The sequence below is a fragment of the Typopeltis vanoorti genome, chromosome 14 (genome assembly GCF_054136105.1).
Source record: "Typopeltis vanoorti isolate ZY-2024b chromosome 14, IOZ_Tvanoo_1.0, whole genome shotgun sequence".
NCBI classification, from domain to species: Eukaryota; Metazoa; Arthropoda; class Arachnida; order Uropygi; family Thelyphonidae; genus Typopeltis; species Typopeltis vanoorti.
In genome coordinates this window covers 56,692,143-56,711,475 of record NC_143562.1, presented here as the reverse complement: position 1 = coordinate 56,711,475, position 19,333 = coordinate 56,692,143, and the positions used below count along the sequence as shown (strand labels likewise).

General features: G+C 35.0%; 1 protein-coding gene across 1 annotated transcript in view; it reads right to left on the bottom strand.

Moving 5' to 3' along the window:
- Positions 1-639: 639 nt before the first annotated feature.
- Positions 640-19,333, bottom strand: part of LOC150099500 (tyrosine kinase receptor Cad96Ca-like) — a 56,829-nt gene continuing 38,135 nt past the window's right edge. Inside the window, exons 4-12 of the mRNA XM_090404016.1 lie at positions 9,224-9,274; positions 6,858-7,343; positions 6,521-6,649; positions 6,220-6,376; positions 5,496-5,606; positions 3,785-3,966; positions 2,412-2,534; positions 1,314-1,425; positions 640-1,199 (exon numbers count right to left, since the gene is read on the bottom strand). Of these exons, the coding sequence (XP_090260142.1) occupies positions 928-1,199; positions 1,314-1,425; positions 2,412-2,534; positions 3,785-3,966; positions 5,496-5,606; positions 6,220-6,376; positions 6,521-6,649; positions 6,858-7,343; positions 9,224-9,274 (1,623 nt within the window). The 3' untranslated portion in view covers positions 640-927. The remainder of the gene's footprint in view (positions 1,200-1,313; positions 1,426-2,411; positions 2,535-3,784; positions 3,967-5,495; positions 5,607-6,219; positions 6,377-6,520; positions 6,650-6,857; positions 7,344-9,223; positions 9,275-19,333) is intronic.

The window sequence follows — 19,333 nt, the reverse complement described above, 5'->3', positions numbered from 1 at the left end:
GGTCATCAATCGCTGTTTTTTTTTCTTCTGAATTAACATTAACCGATAAAAAAAAAAAGTTGCCAGCATTAATTATCTTGCTAATTAAGAATGTTTTCCTAAAAACGAAAAAAAAAAAAAGTTTTGTAACTTCTGTGGTTCAACGAATAAAGATTCCACTTTTGAGGGTCGCGAGCTAAAGTTTCATTTTTATATGGATGATTGTGAAGATCATTAGCTGGTACACAACTTTCACCAGCCGGTGTGACATCATATTGCTAACTGCGATCTCTGCAATTGTTTCAAAACGATGTTTAGTTTACACAGCAGGATTTTGGAAACATCTATCCTTCTCCTCTCCACTTCTCCAAATGGTATTAATTGCTCAGGAAGAAGTAGGGGGGGGGGGGATTGTATACGTGAAATCTTTTTCGAGTATAGCATATGAAATATATTCATAGAATAAGATGAAGAGGCTAGAAGACTTGCATTATTTAAGGTCAATATTTAATTCCATCCGTTTCCTATTCTCAAAACTTTATTTACATAATACAACGTATTTATATTTTAAAGCATCGTATAAAGTATAAAAAGGCTAAACTTGCACAAAATATTTGCACTATATTTACAGTTTTCGGAATTATACTCTCACTGCGGTGGAGTAGCTTTCCATCTCTCCATGTGTAAAACAACTCGCCACGAAAGAAAAATCCATAACATGGCGACAAACGTTTATCGTTCTCCTAATAGATGGCGACACCATGAACCCTCCAAATGCATGAAAGTATTTCCAGTTCTGCTGAAGAAGAGGCCTTTGGAGCTAAACTTTCATTGCTGTCAACAGCTGCGTCATTTATTAGTCCGTCGATCGCTTGGGGAATTTAAATTAAGTGAGGATGCAAACTATGGCAAGCATGAACCCGTATTGTACTGACAAGAAGCGCATCTTCAGAGCTTTTCGCCAGACAGGTTGGTAATGTTGTAATAGGAATGATCGGGGAACCTGTCAAGTTCAATGTAATCGTTTTCACTGATCAGGAGTTTGTCAAGCAGTCGAACTAGTTCAGAAAATGATGGTCTGGCTGCAGCATCTTTGTCCCAACAATAAAACATGATATTGTACATCTCGCGTTTGCAATGTTCTGGCTTTTCTAAACGGTATCCATCCCTGACAGTCCGCATCACGTCAGGCGCAGACATTCCCGGATAGGGTGTAGATCCTGCAAGAATAATAACAATCGATTAATCTTATTTTTTTTAAAAAATAAATAATTTTTTTCCAATTCAAAACGCCACATTTACAAAATAATAAAATTCTGTTATAAAGAACGTACCTAACGTGACAATTTCCCACATCAAAATACCAAACGACCAGACATCGGTTTTGGTAGTGAAAATGTTGTCAAAAAGCGACTCGGGCGCCATCCAGCGAATGGGAAGTCGACCCTACAGTGAAGATGACAATAATATAAATACAATTTGTACATTCCCAGTTAATCGAAAATCACTACCAATAAAAAACAAAAAAACTGAATATGAATAAATTTTGTTTTAAAACCGATAGAATGTGATTTTCCAGACAACACTGGAATAGTTTAGCTATGAATTTCAAAAAAAAAAAAAAAATCACTCTTTCAACATCATCAAATGAGTTCTATAAAGCAATAAGATTTCTCTTCGTAATGTTGTGTTGGCGCATGCGCTGTCAGTTCAGATGCTCTACGTCGACAGCATTTGATTCTGTAATTGCGATTTCGAGAGCAATGGAACGAACCGAGCCGGAAGCTTTGCTATTTTTTATACTTTAATGACTTGCTCTGCTATCTTAAGAAACAACGTGAATTACGTCTAAATTATGGACGTAATGGTAGGGTAGAGGTTGAGGAACTCGGATAATGTCCCTGAGTTTTCGCATGCGAGTGGGAGAGAGTTAAGTTACATGGCTTAAAACGGGAAAGAATCTGAACAAGCCTATGTAACATACGGAAGGGAAGCGGGGGAGTTAGGACTTAGATGTGGTTATTTTAATAACAGCTACTACTGTGGTGCAACTTTTTTTTTTTTTAAAGATGCATTTCCCCGACTACTCGCTAAAAGTGTCGCTTTTACCATTTAAATATATGACGGCTGCTCTGAGCGAATGAGTTGTTTAATTTTAACAACTCATTCGGTAAAGTTTAATTTTAATGCACAAGAAATTACTGTGTATGCTGCAGTAGTCGAATAACACGCAAAGCATACGCTGATATAACGTGACCAATACTGACAGCAACAATTTCCAAAATTTTTTGGACTAATTCAATATTCTGACAGCATTATTCAAGTTTACAAATTACTAATTTAATTTTTATTTTTCTTAACAAATTTGTCGTAATTCTGACTTATTAAAAATAAACATAAAAAGCGGACCTAGCTTCAATAGCTAAACTTACCTCAGACTTCCTCTCGTAGATATGGCTGATTATAACATCTCTAGCAAAGCCAAAATCAGCCACTTTGCACACTTTATTATCTCCCACTAGAATATTCCTGGCTGCAAGGTCCCGATGAATAATCTGAAAATAAACACGTTTTTATTATTTAAACAGTTCATGGTGTAGAAATGAAAATGTCAGTTAAAAAAAAAAACAAAAAACATTCTGCATATACGGTATAATACTTGTTTTAATATCACATATACAGAAGCAGACGATAACTCCGCGCTTATCAGAGCACTTTTCAAGACATTTTCTTATGGCTCCCTCTATAATTAATGCAGCATTAATTATATTCATTATTTCAAGTGGTTCGTGCGATGTTAATTAGAAATACAGCACCAAATCTCAAAATAATTAATTATTAATAATAAGAAATAACGAATGCTACAGCACGTTTTGTTTTTCTTTAATGGAAAAGAAGCCAATTATTCAAAAGGCTAGCAATAAAGGTGTGCAGCTTTTTAATGGTCGCAATTGTGAATGGTTACTCCATATCCCAGTCTCCCTGTACCAAAATTTGCATAGAAAAAGCGAAATAAAGTTTACAACATGCTGCAATATAGTTATGAATTAACAATGTATTTTATAAAATACTAAAAGAAAAATCAATCTACTTGACATCTGTAGGGTGTTAAAATGCTGCCATTTTTATTATTTCTTTGTTTTTTTTTAAATGTTTTCTTTTATTTACAATATCGTCTCCTAGAATTCTTCTCAATAATATTTTCACTTGAATGATGCCATACAGAATCTGTGCGGATGTTTTAATACATAAATTTTAAAAACAATTCAACTGTTAGGATTTATTATATATATATATATATATATATGTAAAATAAAAATAATAAACCGTTTAATATTTTTATTCCAAAGGGAATAGCCATTTTCCTAATAACAGAAAGTCTCTAATGCCTAGGGGAGATACATGTACGTTCACATACAGTCTGCAGTGAGGAACTATGGGCACTTAATACGAGGTTATATTAAAAGTAAACTAATAAAAAAATAATAATAATATATAAACAAAACGGCCCTGTGAATAGATCGTGATTATTCTAATTAGTAACTCAGAAGTTAATTATAATGAATTCCAAAGGCTATAATTATGGATCTAACTTGCAAATCCAATCAATTGATTCCTTACAACAGATTCATGCCTGATCCAGAAATTGTATGAAATATAAGGACACTGCACATAAATATGCAAAGGTATCTGAATACGAGGACACACAACACCGTAAAGTGACTATTATTCCTATTCTTATCTACTTTGTAATGCACATTTTTTTTAACTTAATTACCGTAACAAAAGTGATGGAGACACTTACTCCTTTGAGAGACAGATATTCCATTCCTTTAGCTACCTGGTAAGCAAATGAGGTCAAATCACGAGATGTCAAGTGTTTGCTGCTGCCATGAAGATCTCCACAAAAGCGTTCTGCTCTGCTTTCCCGCAGGTATGACTGTAGTTTTCCGTATGGGACAAATTCCATTATTACAAATATAGGTTCTGGAAGAAGGAAAAAAAAAAAAAAAAAAAAAAGGTTTACTTGGTTTAATTCATTGTCATTTATTTGTAAAAAAAAAAAAAAAAAAAAACACTCACCACTGAAGAATACTTACATGAGTATTATTATTATTGACTAAATGAATTATGATTTATAGCTTACTTAGCAGGAGACAGGAAGCTGTAGTGCATTTGGAATTACGACAGGCTTTGAAATTATGACTAAAGCCATTAACTAAAGCATGCGAGGTCAGTGTCGTATGCCTTTAATCGAGTGTGTACTTCTGACCGGTTTGTCTGTTTTTTCATCGGGGGATGAAAAAGCCCTATCGCTTTCTTATGAGACTAACTTACCTTCAGCTGAAAAGTCGTCATATAAGTTCCGAGTGTCCTAGACGGGATTCTAACAGTCTTTGCAACCTGGCGATGTCATATTTAAAGACTTGAATAGTAAATGAAGGGTTTCGCATTAAAAAAACTAATTAGTCTCTGAAATACACCAAGCACACACACACACTGCTAGCCATCGATTTGAAGTTACGTCATCAGTTATAAATAAGTAGTGTCTACATTTATCCATTCACAAGAAGTAGGAGCAACTCTTTCAGCCTTATCTTTTTCGAAATCGAATGGTATTTTCTATCCATCGTCATCGGCGATAATTTACTTCATTTTTACAAGCGTTCTGTACATGTGAGAGTAATGAGAATATGGCAGACAATTGCCGCTATCTCGTATTTCTAACCCTAAATAGATTATGGGGTGAAACGGTGTGAATTTTGCAGTCGTCTTCGCTGATTTTCTGGATTAAAAATACAAAGTTATTCCGAAAAACTTGCTTGCGCAGGAGGTTATTTCTGAAAAGGCCCACAAAAAAAAAAAGTTTTAATCGATGAGTCAAGGTCTATGAAGTCTCATCTGCAGACGTAACATCGTGAGAGATGCTATACAAGTATCATTATCGAATAATAGACGACATGACGTCTGATCACCCCGTTGACGTTATTTAAAATCAGAGGTATAGTAAAGTAAAGGCTTCATTGGGCTTTTTCTTTTGAAACATTTCTTTAAAATATTACTTAAAATTGTTGTATAATTATTTGAACATTACTTCGCCTTCCTCATTTTTTAGGGGATACCATACTGAAAAACATTGGCCTATGTTTTTGTTTTTTATTAATTTCAGTTTAAAAAGCTTAAATTTAAAATGTTTATAAAATACAAATGATTAAAACTATGAAATAATAAAGTTCATTGAATAATATGTCTAAATAACATAAGAAAAGTGGACCTAAAATAATGACTTAGGACATCAAAATGTATAAGCTTCCTATCGCCACTGAGATAGTGGATTGTCAAGCATAACTATCAATGAGTCACAAATTAATAACGTCCCAAAAAGAACAAGTCTTCAGAGTTAACATAAAAGGTCAGTGCATTTTAAACCGGAAAACTTTTTTCCTTCAAGGTTCTACGCACCAAATACACGCTCTTGATTATGTATTAATTTCGCTAATCGCAGCGCCACCTACCTCTGTCGGTGCAGCATCCCAAGAGAGTGACGACGTTTTGGTGGGAATCTAGAAGCTTCATCACATCGAGCTCGCTTACTAAATCCTTCTTTTCTTTTTCTGTTGCATTTTCTGAAAATGGATGAAAATTAAATTTCAATTCACAGCTGGATCGTTAAATGGACTGAAGACTAGAATTAATAAGTTTTATAATATCATTTTTATAAATGGATCACGTATAAAAAGTCACCTGAATAATTATTATTTTTTTTTATTTAGTCGTCTCGTCACCACTAGAAGAGCATATAAGCAAATGTTTCTGTTACGGTTTATATCCACAGAACAATGCTTATAATAACATGTGCAGTCAAATGTTTATTAGGGTGTAGGATTTATATAGTCAGCCATGACCGCTCAGCCAAAACCTGTGTGTGTGTGTGGACAGCGCTGGACATTTTAATGCAGAGTAGAGAGATAAATGTAATTATTTTTCTTTACAATTTTATTTTAAGGTTAGCAGTAGGTCCTACATGTATTCTGAGTGGCTTCCAATGCACGGAGCCATTTTGAATTTACAAAGAAATAGTATAAATCTAAATAAAATTATATCTTCACACACACGGACTTTTATACATGAACCAATCATCGTTATAGACGCCAATTAGCAGATTTCAAATCCTGAAGGCCCAAATAAAATAAAAATAAATAAAAATAAAAAAAGAGGGGGAAAAAAAACGATTCCTACCTTTTAAAGTTTTTACAGCTACCAAACTGGCCCCTTCAGTATTACAAATATTAAGGGCTTCACATTTCCATACTTGTCCGAAGCAACCTTCACCAAGAATCCCTAAAAACCTAAGGTGATGACGAGGGAATTCCCACTTCCGGTCTTCTGGGATAACCTGTGATGAAACATTAGGGTTAACCACTTCACAAGATAAGGAGGTGTACTTTAAACAATAAATAAATAAATTGAAACATCGACATTTTATTCGTAGCTATCAGATCCCTTATACCCTACCAGTAAAAAAAAAAAAAATGTTTACCCCTAAAAAGTCTCCAGACTCGTATCGATTGGAAAGGGCCCTTCGTGGACGTTGAAGATACAGAACACTGGAATGATTATTAAGGTCATCCGATATATTACTTTCTTTTCTTTCTGGTAGCTTCTTGTCCTGCAGAGAAACAAATGGCATCAATGAAACAAACGAATATCTTGAGAATGCTAGAAAAACTAACATGAGCATCTTTTTCCCCTTTTATGTATCATACATAAAGAGGAATGGCATGCGTCACGTAATCTTGTGGTCAGCTACCGTCACGTGACTGCCATGGAAAACGGGCAATTCATTTTTCATGAGGACGAGTATCATGTTTACTTACCGTCTTTATTTTGCTGTCTCGCTGACACCTCTTGTGGAGAAGCCAAAAGATCATGGCCACGACTGGTGCAAAAGCGACGGTAGCGATAACAGGAAACACGGTGGCTATTACGTCAAACCTCTGTCGGGGGTCGTTGTTCGACTCGTCGCCGTCCTCCGCGGGTGGTTTCGTTGTGGAAGTAGCGCCGGTCGTGGTCGAGAAGATAGTTGAAAAGATGGAAGTTGCGGAAGAGGAGGAGGATCGAGAAGACGAGGACTCCGTGGTGGAGGGTATCTTCGGGAAAGGCGGACGGGGAGTTCGGGGGGAGGAGGGGGAGTTAGGTGTGGCGGGTAGGTTGGGGGGAGTTGGCCTCGAGGAGGACGGAAAGGGCCGTACTCTTGTACCGATACTAATTGGTGGACGGCTGGTGCTAAATGGTACTTCCAAAGCTGGTTCTTGAGGACTTCCATTGGACTCCGTCACTCGGACATAAACTTCGATCTTCGCCTGTGCAGAGAGAGAGAGAGAGAAAATTCATTCTAATAATATTTCAACGGAATAATTTATAGTATCATACAGAAACAGAAATATTTAAGTCAGTAAATTGACACTACACAACAGACTAAACTTGAATCAGCGTTCTCCCTACTAACTGGCAGTACAGTAACGAGGGTATGAAGCGACAAGTGTCTAACTTGCGCCCCCCAACCCAAAAATGACAAAAATTTCGAAAAATTTAAATGTAACAAATTAAATGTTACTAAATGTTACTTACTATTAATCCCATCAAAATGAGTTGCAGTGTGTTGCAGAATTAGTGTGTCTAAAGCGGTGTATTGTCGAAATTTAAAAATACAATAGAAAATAGCGGACTTTTATATCTATTTATTTATTTTTAACGTTTTGCGCCCCAAACCCAGATGCGCCCGTGGCGGGCACCTCTTTCGCCACGCCCTCGTTACGGCATTGCTAACTGGGATCAAAAGATCATGTCCAAAGCCTGTTTACAATTAATTTTTATTTCGTGTGTCATAAAAAAATCCTTTGGAGAATGTGAAATTTAATAAAAACGTGTTTTTAAGCTAAAATACTAAGCCTATCCGTATAATTGCGATAAAGATTTTAATGAAGGTATTCAAATATTAAATAAAATCAGAGGAGTTTTTGAAGATCCATCAAAGAATTCGATGAAAGCTGTTATTTGCTTTTGATTTTTGTTGTCACCGCTATTTTCATTTACAACAACAATGTTTAGTCTCATAAAAAAAAAAATCTTTTTTTTTAATGAGTGAAAATTGGTGTAAACAAGCAAATATTATGACAAACAGTTTGAATTCTTATCACCGCAACATTTTTGAGTCAAGTTGGATATTCTTGTCGCCCTCGCTGCTTGTAAAATAGTAGCATTTTCTAAAGAAAAAAAAAAAAATCTTTAATAACGTCAATTTCTAAACAAGGTTTTGTGCCAACTCTTTCTTTCCCCTCTCTTTTTGATATAAATACATTGTCATAGTTATGTATTCACATATGATGGGTAATTCTTTAATAGATTAATAAATCTAATTACTATTTAATAGATTAACAGATCTTGACGAGGAGGAAAAAGAAATACAAGATGGCGTTAAGAGCAATAAATATAGCAAAAATATAACTATTTTAAAATAGTTTGTATTCATTGAAATTAAAAATTCGCAAATTAATGCCTTGCACACCATGGTACTAACTATTCTATTATTGATAAATAATATTTATTGTGCTCAAATAATCAATGAAAATATTATTGAGCAGTCAAGTAGATAGGCATTTCTGCTTTGCTACCAACTAACTGCGAGTTTGAATTCAACTGTGTCTGGACGATTTTTTTTAGGTTGAATGAGATTTATCACGAAGTACCACTCCCCTGCATCATGCAGGTTTACAGTTGTTTCTACTCTAGAACAGAGTTTCTGTTTAAGTTTCGTTTTAATGCATTTAAGAAAGAGAATGCTCATAAAATTCTATCAATAGAAGTAACATGTTTCAGAAATTTTTTATGAATTTCTCTAATATTGGCTTTAGTTATTAATTACGGCTCAAAGAACTACGATTGTAGACTACTGTGGACAGTAAATCTGTGTATGTTGATTATCCGGCTGGTTAAATCTTATTCCACGTTTTTTTTTTTTTTTTTCTCGCTAGCAGGAAGATTTATAAATTCGGACTTTTTCGTTTGCGTTTTATTATTCCTAGAAATATTTACTTTAAAATAAAGAGTACATTTTTAGTTAGTAAATTTACAAATTGTAAATCCATAGACATATTTGGTTCCATGAAATTAAATCGAGTGATCCTAAATTAGAAAAGAGTGCTTGTAGTGCTAAAAAGGTTGATTAAAGGTGATTTCTTACCGTTTGGTGTCCATCGTTGGCTGTAATAAAAAGATAGTAGTCATTTCCCTCCTGAAAATAAAATAATAATAATTAAGTACAAAAAGTTTAGTGCTAAAAATTTCATGAAATAAAATCTTCGAAAATTTAAATGAAATATAGAAAACAAAATTGACAAATCGATATCAAACTATCATAAAATAAAGGATTAATTCTGTGTAAAGAATGGAAAACTTCTTCACTGAAAGCATCGAAAAAAATTACGGTTACGGCTGTGCGACCTGTGGCCACAAGTGCTTTTGATAGACCCATGAAAGACTTTCTTCCCCCTTCTCAAGGTAAGGGCATATTCCTCATATCCCTCCCAAAATGCTAGACAGTATATTAATTCAATAATCCACAAGATTCCCTTTCAATTTGATCCCGAGTGCCAACTGTACGTAGAAAAGTTGAACTCTAACGTTGCAGGCAATACATTCAACAAGCTTCGAGTGAATATCCAAGTAAAGACTTGAGTACAATCCACGCCTTTGGATAGCAACGTACGTGATTTTTCATCTCCTCGCTGGAGGACAAGGCAACACTTGAAAAAACTCAGTGTTATAATTTTCCTCTTTCGATTTTACAGTTAATATTTCTCTTAGTGCAACATTAGAGTCGTCAGAATTAACAATGACCATGGAAACCCTTAACAGAAACTCTATGCTGCAAAGCGACCTCTCTCGGAAAAAGAAAAAAAAAAGTATAATTGATTTAACATATCATCTTCATTTATATAACGTGTTCCTTTAACGACCGTTTTAACTGGCAAGATACGACACTTTTTCATCACATTTCCTTTAAATTGGCAAGGTTATTCTAACTTAGTCGAATCTGAATAAAGATGATTCCATATACCGATTTCTCGCATTTGGGCGACAGTTTGCTGAACATGAACATTTATTTCTTATTAGAATATAACATTTATAAATGTGATTTCAATTGTTTAGTTGCCATGGTAACCATATTCGCTCTAACGAAACCAGTGTCACACTTCGCTGTAAAATGTTTAATAAATTTATATTTTTTAAACAGTATTGATTTATTAAAATAATGATATGATAACATATCAGCTCAAATATTTTTTGAATGGTCTGCTGCATGCGTACGTTTTAAATTTTGATGCGTGAATTAAAACACACAAAAGTCTTTCTGGAATTTGGCCTACCTCGATTAACAAAAATCTAATATCACCTACGGTGGGGGGATCAGCATGGGGGGTTGATTTTTTGTTATAAACAGGTTATGACAAACTCGATTTATAACCATACGGATGAAAAATGTGCTGCTGTCAAAACTTGACACTACAAAAATAAAACCATTCAACGATAAACATCGAATGCCTTTTATGAGTAACTAAACCGACAACCAAATAGATGGGTTATAAAGCAGTTTTATTACTTAGAATCAGTCATAGACGCGTTTTATATGCAAGGCATAAACATTAACTTTCTGTAAAGAGTAACATAAGTGCAAGAGTTCTGTTTTCATACATCCCCCCCCCCCTCTTTCTTTTAACTCTGGGAACTGCAACCCCTCCTCTTTCTAGAAACCGTATGTTGGGTTGAGACGCATAAAACGGAAAGCCCTTGAACTAATTGAAAACGTCTCAGAAGGACGTACAAATTGACGTTTTTTTATGTGCCTTAGATTAAAAGGAACATTCCTTAGCACGCAAGCACTTATACGGTGTATCACACAGATATTACTCATTACATTACAGTGATGTCGTTTGCCGAAAAAAAAAAAGAAAAAAAAAAAGCAGACGATCTGTAGACATTGATGAGAGGTTGCCATTTCCATTGCAATATAAACTACAGTCAGGGAGATGCAGAAAACATACCTAGCACGACCAGGAACTTCAACCCGGATATCAACTCACCTCTAGGCGGCGTTGCTGAGCTCTCAAGTCGTCCTGATGTAGAGAACCCCGCCCTCTAGGCTTAGGCTAGTGTCAGAGTACTAAGCCTATCTGCAGGTAGTAATTAGACTGTAATCACAGAGTGGCACGTTACCATTAAGCATCCCCCCCTTTCTCAACTACTTCCCCCTTTCTTAAAGTATTACCAGGAGAAAGCACAGAATATGGAAGATTTCTCCTGCATGTCATCCACACGTTCTTAGCAACACTTATCAACAATGTTCGTTTGCATGCTCCGAGTAAGGCAGAAATTAGCCTGCCGGTACTGTTATGGATACATGTCAAGGAATATTTATCGCCCTCGAATGTCCTTAATAGAATAATGGCCTTAACGTGGAATGCTGATATTCAGATAAGCTTCAATGGCACCTTTAGGCCTAACATTTGTTTTAATTCGTATGTACTTCATTGTAATTCTAAGAGTGGCATAACTTTTTTCTTTTTAATTTTTTTTTTTTAAACTTGGCAAAGCATACCTTTACGAAAGACCCTCATAAAATTAGAAATGCAACGCGTTTAAACGCCCTTAGAGGAATTTCATATCCGGGCAAACAAGGAATTATTACGGTTACAAAAACTGCCTTGACCTTGCCAACCATTACAACACTAAAGAACGAGACTCGAGCAGACGACATTCAGTCTGACTTTTGTTTCAGGATTTTTGCTTCTTGTTAATGCAATACGTGCGTCTGCTACGAATTTATAATTCTTCGTCAACATATGTGCCACTTTGTAAATTTTCCTTTATCTTAAATTAGGTTTTAATTAATGCGTGTGCCTTTGGCTTATCGTACTGTTCCCTGGCTGTACTTTATTTTCTTTCTTTCTTTTTTTTTTTTTAATATTACGGAGTATTTATTTTGTATTAACCTGCTGAGCCTTTGACAGCTTGGAATTCATGACGCGATCATTAATCTTTCGTGTATGAATAGATTCATCTTGCAGTGTAACCGAACGGTCTTTTTAAAGTTCACAACTACACCGTATGAGTTGTAATTAGAAATTCCTTTAAATACTTTGTGCTAACATTGTCTCGAAATTGAGGTGATGGCCTTTATGAAAATGCCGAGTTATTTATTAAAGTTAGAAGCGGATATCTTTTAGAAAATAAACGCAATTTAAACACAAGGTTGTTCAGCCAAAAAACAGTTGGTATTCAGTCAATTTTATGTACACTTTATTACTCTAGCAAGCTTAAATTAAATAGAGGTAAGGTTTCCTGAGGTGCAAGGCCTGCGTTCAGGTCTGGAAGAATAATGCTACACCAACAGAAAAAAAAAAACAGTTATAGGTTCAATTTTAGGCGCCGAATAGAAAAAAAAATAACTGAGGCTTTTTTTCACAAGTTGATCTCAGCCACAGACAGTAAGCTTTTCACCCTCTAAGAAACATAGATTTTTAATCGCACATACAGTTCTGTAACGTACTCGCTCCCTATTCCTCTAAAATCATCTACAGCGAATATCCCAGCTAGGTGATGACTAAAGATGGAGACTGGCTGCCTACCGATTTCCTAATATTTGTTGAGGATAAGAGTTTCGCTTATTCCTTATTCTCAAAAGGGAATAAAAGCAAGATATTCTTCCCTGCTTGTTCAATTACGAAAATAAATTTTAATAAACGTTATCACCATGTCGAATGGTATGTTATGCACATAGGAAAAGTCAGTCGTGTTGTTTCAATCTATGCAAGCATATGAGCATAACTGAAACAGCCTTCCCCCCCCCCGCCCACCTTTTAGGTAATAACTCTGATGATATTTGGTATGAGATGGAAGTAATGAGGTCAAGATATTTAGGTGGGGTTTGTTAGTGGCTTATAAAAAAAGATGGCAAAGAAATGTTTAAGTAAATCAGTTGAACTAGTAAAAAGTAATCATAACATAAGTTACATAAACATAAAATTTAACATAAACTTAAAACATCTAGAAAATAAAGTGATTTTATCTAGTTTTTAACAAATGACCACCTTAAAATAACAGAAGAAACAAGTGTTAAGAGTATAATATTTGGTAATAACAGAGTAAGATCTGATATAGTGAGAACCGCTTGTTCTCTCTATTTATGATCGGTTATAATTAATGAGAAAGCTATGATGCGATTTTATTACGGCTATCAATTGCTTGCATCCAGTTGGTCTGCGTTTTTCAACAGATAAATTACCTCTATCTGAAAGTGGGAACTATAAGACAAGAGAATGTAATTGAAGCTTGGAAAACTGTAATGGCATGGAGAATCTTGGAGGAAAAGAGATCCATAGTGGTGACCCGCAATTAATCATGACATATTTGAGGATAGCAAGCACAATTTGTGTGATAGAGAGGACGAAATGTCAGAGAGATTAAGCAAGAAATGCGAAGAAAAAAAGAGAAGTTATAGAAGTATGTAAACAAATAGAATACAATGAAAACACACACACACACAGAGAGAGAGAGAGAGAGAATGATTATGAAAAAACATGGCAGCAGAAGTCTTGGAGTTGGAAGCGTCCCAAACAGAGTAAGAGGGAGGAAGCAGGGTAAGATCTGTTGAGTAAAAACTATCAAATCAGAATCATCAGATTAAGAGAGATCAACACTTTAGAGAAGTTTGTTGGGTAAGAATATTATGAGAACAAGGTTTTGCGTGTAGAAGCAGGGAGACTTTGTGAAAGTAGGGATGAGTCGTGTTTCTAGTAATCTAATTACGTTTACAATAAAGGCAACAACGCAATTTTTCCAAAGGCATTTCACAGAAATAAGTATATATAAATCGCAAATGGGATTGCATCGGTTAGTAGGAAGAAAAGTAGGAAAAATGCATCGATTTTAGCTAAAAAAGAAGTCTGTATAAGTGAACAACGTTTCGGATTTAAGAAGTAATGAGTGCCTGCGAAGTTCTCTTTTTGGCCCACTACGACTAACTTGCGCATTGGAAATAGGAAAGAAAATACTCAGTTGCCTGAGCACGGTGTAAAGTGATAATGGATGTGGAGCTTATGTTCGGAAGACATTGCAAACATGGTAGGAAAAACAGAACTGATGCAGCGGTGATAAGAGAAAACAATTGTTTCCATTGTACAATATCACAGTCATTTCACTTCTAAATTAGTTTCACACATCACCTGGATTTCGAGTAGACAAAGGAAGCTCGCAAGAAGAATCCCAGTAATGCCATTTACGAGAACTGATTAGATGTTAATCTGCATGTCTTGGTATGATTTGGACTGTAAAAAAGAAATAAAGATCAGGATTGCAAAGGGAAGAACAAATCTGAAGGCCATGAATAACATCTGGAAAAGTAAAGTGATCAGCCTGCAAAAAAAACTACGAGTACTGGAAACATGCCTCTTTAGCGGTGTACTGTACGGATCTGAAGCGTGGGCAATAAATAAGGAATCAAAAAAAATAATTTACTATGGGTACAGAAAGTCACAAATGAAGAGCTCTATCGGAAGATACAACCAAAGGAGGCTCTAATGCAGAAGATTATAAAAGGGAAGCTGCAATTATTTGGACACATCTGCAGAATGGGTGAGGACCGGAAGATAAAGACATTCATGTTTGGTATTATGGATGGTGTAAACAAAAGAGGTAGACCATACAGAGAATGGATAGACGACATAAAGGACTGGTGTGGAATGGGTGTTCAGTGACACTGTGCACTGGACAAGGAAAGGTGGAAGATGGTGAAGGAAACATTGGACACCATCACGAACCATGAGCAGTGAGCCCATGGTTCATGATGATGTCTTGGTAAATAAAGAAAGTATGAAATGGCTGATAAATACGAGCTGTGGAGAGGATATAACAGAATAGAAACCAGGATATTTTTCAAAGGATAAGAATAAAAGACCATCCATGGAAATTGCATAAAAATTAAATGTGCGAGCGGATTTTTTGTATCGCCTATTGAACAAATAGAATGCACGCAGGTGGGAACAGATAGTGAGTTTAAGGTGCATCACGACAGATGCTGCAACAGTTCAGATCTACTTTCTGTGATGAGATGAAGTGTAGCTTGTTGTTATAATAATAAAAGACATTATTAGTATATCTTAATTACTGTAAGCCTTTTAAATGTTACTAATTCATCTCTCCTTTCAATTCTAGGGAAAGGGTGATATGGATGGCGTTAGACAAGTTTCGATTATTATTATTACTAAATAATTATATTAATTTTATTACAATATATATTATTATATTACATTATTATAATATAATGTTTTAATAATCATAATATTAATAACATTTATAATAATTCTTACCTCTCAGAATATTCTCGAGTTACTTTCTTTTTTTCATTATTTTTATGAAATAAATTTATGAAAAAACTTTCTTTTTTCATAAATTTATCTCTCCATGTTTTGTATGGCTACAAAATGCTTAATAGGTTATCAATAGAATCTAATGTTGTAATAATGGGAAATAATAATATTTAGTTTTCGAATAAAAATGGAGAATTAGTGCCTTTCTATGGATTCCTACAGCGAAAGGGACTGTTTTACAGTTGTCTAATTTTTATTTTCTCAGAAATGCATAAGTAGTTGGAAGAACTTAGGAAGAAATGTAAAGTTACACTATCTAGTGAGCTCAAGAACTTAAATGTTGGGTTGCAAATAACAACCCGGAGAGAGAGAACGCTAGAAGAACACATTGTCAGGTTGGCGCCACTCCCAGGAGTGTAGACACCCCCTTAGCGAAGCGATGTGGCACGTGCACCGTGTGTGCCCGACGCGAGGCCACGGGTGCTACAGTTCTCTGCTGTTGAGAAGCCCAAACCACTACTTGCAACAATAACTGGTTGTGGTATTTATCAACACACAATTACCCAAGTTCCGGGTAGAAACTTAAACTGGAGAATAGAGAGAGAGAGAGATTATATGCGTTGCATGTAAAATATATCCAAAGCCCTGCACATCAATTACTCTGACAGTAGGGAGGCTGTCGACTAAAAAGCTATAAAATACTGTGATAGGATCATATGGGAAGAATGATTTAAACTTTAAAATAGCATTTAGTTGCTAGAGTTCAGTTGGCCTACCTCTTAGGGAGTGTGGTCACAAAATAGTCATTTTTTCAGAGAATTAATAAAACTTTGCGAGGTTCCGTACAAACTGATTATTTGTGCTGAAGTATCATGTCTCATAAATCTACCAGACTTTGCTGAATAATCGCTATTTTATTTTAAAAGTTTTTCACTTCAGTTGATGTAAATGAACTGCTTTTTTAAAAAATAAATATTGAATCAAAAGTTATTTTTTATTCAATGTTTTCTTTGTTTATTGAAAACAAAGAAATAATTTTGAATATTTAATAATTGCAACAGTGGAATGCTAAAGAAAGCAAAAACCGTTTCACGCGATCGGCTAGGCCTACGTAATTATCAACAATATTCCTTTTCCCCTTAATGCGTCCATGAGTATACGCACAGTAGGGAACTCGGTCGGTCAATCATCCGACTTCGTGACGGAAAATGTCTGTTACCTCACTATGACCTCACGATTAGAACACGCTCAATGTTACATCCCAGGCTACCATAAAGTCTAGTTCAAGGGACACCCAAGAAAATATAAGATGAAAAGGGGGTGGAGATAATCATACACCATGCTACCACAACTCCATAACATATTACGTAACTAAGGTGTTACCATAGCAACTCGTTCAGCGCGTGCGTGTCTTATGTATAAGAATTAGTATCAACTAACGAGGAATATAAACGACAATCGATTCTTTTATTAATTCGTATTTTTAAATACGCAATTATCAACTTCGAATATAGTTTAATCTTCTACCTCCAGAAGGTTGCTAAGAAGAAAAAAAAAAGTAACTCACTGCGTCTACAAATAATTAAAAACTCATTATCACTCAGTAAACTTGAAAATCTGTGCAAATAATCCTATTTGTATTTACTAGAGAAAATATAAGTTGATTTTTGCCAACTCCATAACATATTACAGTAATCCCTCGATTAATGTGCCCCCGATTAGTGCGTCATTTTTTTTTCGATACCCAAATTCGATTAGTGCGCCTATATGCATCTTACAAATAAATGTTACAGATTTTAAAAATTTTCTATCTATACATTTTTATGGCTAACTATTTTAAAAAATCGCTCACCGGAATGAAATAATTTAGTCACTGATTTCAAACATTTTACAAATGTTATTTTTAATGGCATACTACACTACTTCCATGTACACTATGTTCCAAATTTTTACCGCCAAAATTTACAGCCGTCTGCTATAGTACGCCCACAGATTCGAGACCCTTGGACACTTCTGCGCATGTCACAAAAAGGAGAATCCATTCCGATAATAGGGTAATCAATCCGTCTTCTGGGAGGAGTTGTTTATTATAGTTTTTAGTTTTTAAAGTGGTAACTATTTTGCTTGTATAACAGTTGGGAAATTTTATCTATAAAGCACGTGATACCGCGTGTTGGCGACCAATTCGTACGTCCTTCATTTCTTTCTCCCCTTCAATGATAACGTCCAAGAGCTAATTAAATCTCATTCTAAAGAACTGAGCGATTCCGACCTGCTAAATTTAGATGCACAGCGGGAAGATCCCGAAGAATATGAAGAAAATTTAACCACTGATAGTCCGCCAAAAAAGATTTCACAGAAACAATTTGAAAATATTTTTCGTACAATCGAAGTTTTTAAGCAGCAATACTTAGAGGCTGCCCCTGATGAAGAGAGAAGCAGTAAAATTTGCAGCAGAGTAGAAGAGGCAATAGGGACATACCGTGGGTTCTATGAAAAAAAAGAAACAAAATGCCCGCCAAACTACGTTAGCTCAAAATTCTTTGTTAAGAAGCAGAATAATAAATTTATATTCTGAATATGTTTTATTGTCTTTCGGCTTCATGGTTTTCCTTTAACTAGACCATGAGACATACCCTAATTCTTTTACAAAAAAAAAAAAAAAAGGGTAAAAAAAAAAAGAAATCTGAGGAACGAATTATACATTTTCCCATAGGTTATTATAATCGATTAGTGCGTTTTCGATTAAGGTGCGTGTTTTAAAGAACGCATTAGGCGCACTAATCGAATAGTAACATCTCATAGTTATAAATACATAACTATGAGATGTTACTATAGCGACTTGTTCCGCGCGTGCGTACTTATGGTTCAGAGCTGGAGCAACTGATAGAGAAATGTAACAGGCAATATAATGGATCATTAATGTAGTTTTTAAATGCATAATCATCAACTTTGGATATACTTTAGTCTAATTTCAGAAGACATTTACTAAAAAATAAAAATAAACAAGTAATTCCACCTAGACTAGAACTACAAATAATTAAAAATGCATTATTTCGCTCAATAAACTGAAAATCTGCTTATACATTGTCCAATTTGAATTTAGTGCAGTAAATAGAGGTTGATTTTCCTTAATTTATATTCTCGTAAGGAAATGCTAGCATATCATTCTATTAATTGAGATGCAAACTTTCCTCAGACTCTTTATAGAAAATCTAATTCTGTTTGGATTAAGGCAAAAACAAGGAGGATGCAATTATCGACCTTGACGTAATATTCTATCGGGCAGTGATTAATCAGCTTCAAGGTCGTAATCTCGAAACCACTCCCTAAAATATAACCGGACTTGATGCACCTTATAACGTCTCAAGGACAGGTTAATGACATCTCATTAACTACTGCTGCTGTCAATTCGCTAACAAATATAGCTACCCGGGTTTTTTTTTTTTTTTTTTAATGATTGCTTTTCTTGCGACAGTTTCGATCAGGGAAAGTTAGGGAGAAGGTAAGGAATGAAATTAATTGTAATTGCTTTATTTTTTACTTTCCCCTTCCCAAGATGAACTTTAAAAAGACGAAACAACCTTGAAACGTGATTGCGTGGAAACGCCAGACGACCAAAACAAGTGCGCCTCCCTACAATGACATATACACGGATTGCTGCGACAATCTCTTGGTAAATGCTAACCTCGATCCATATATTTATTTCATCTGAGTTCGGTGAAGCGTTCACAACCTACAATTCTAGAGGGCTTTAAGCTGGAAAAAAAAAAAGCGTCGCTTCCTCTCATTACGTTGCATTTTCTTCGATTTCAAGGAAAGAAGACAAGAATGGAAAAGAAAAAAAAAAAAAACGATCGGTGACGTAGTTTTTTTTTTTTTTTTTTTTTTTTTTTTTGAGTAATGACATTTAAATCAAAATTCCT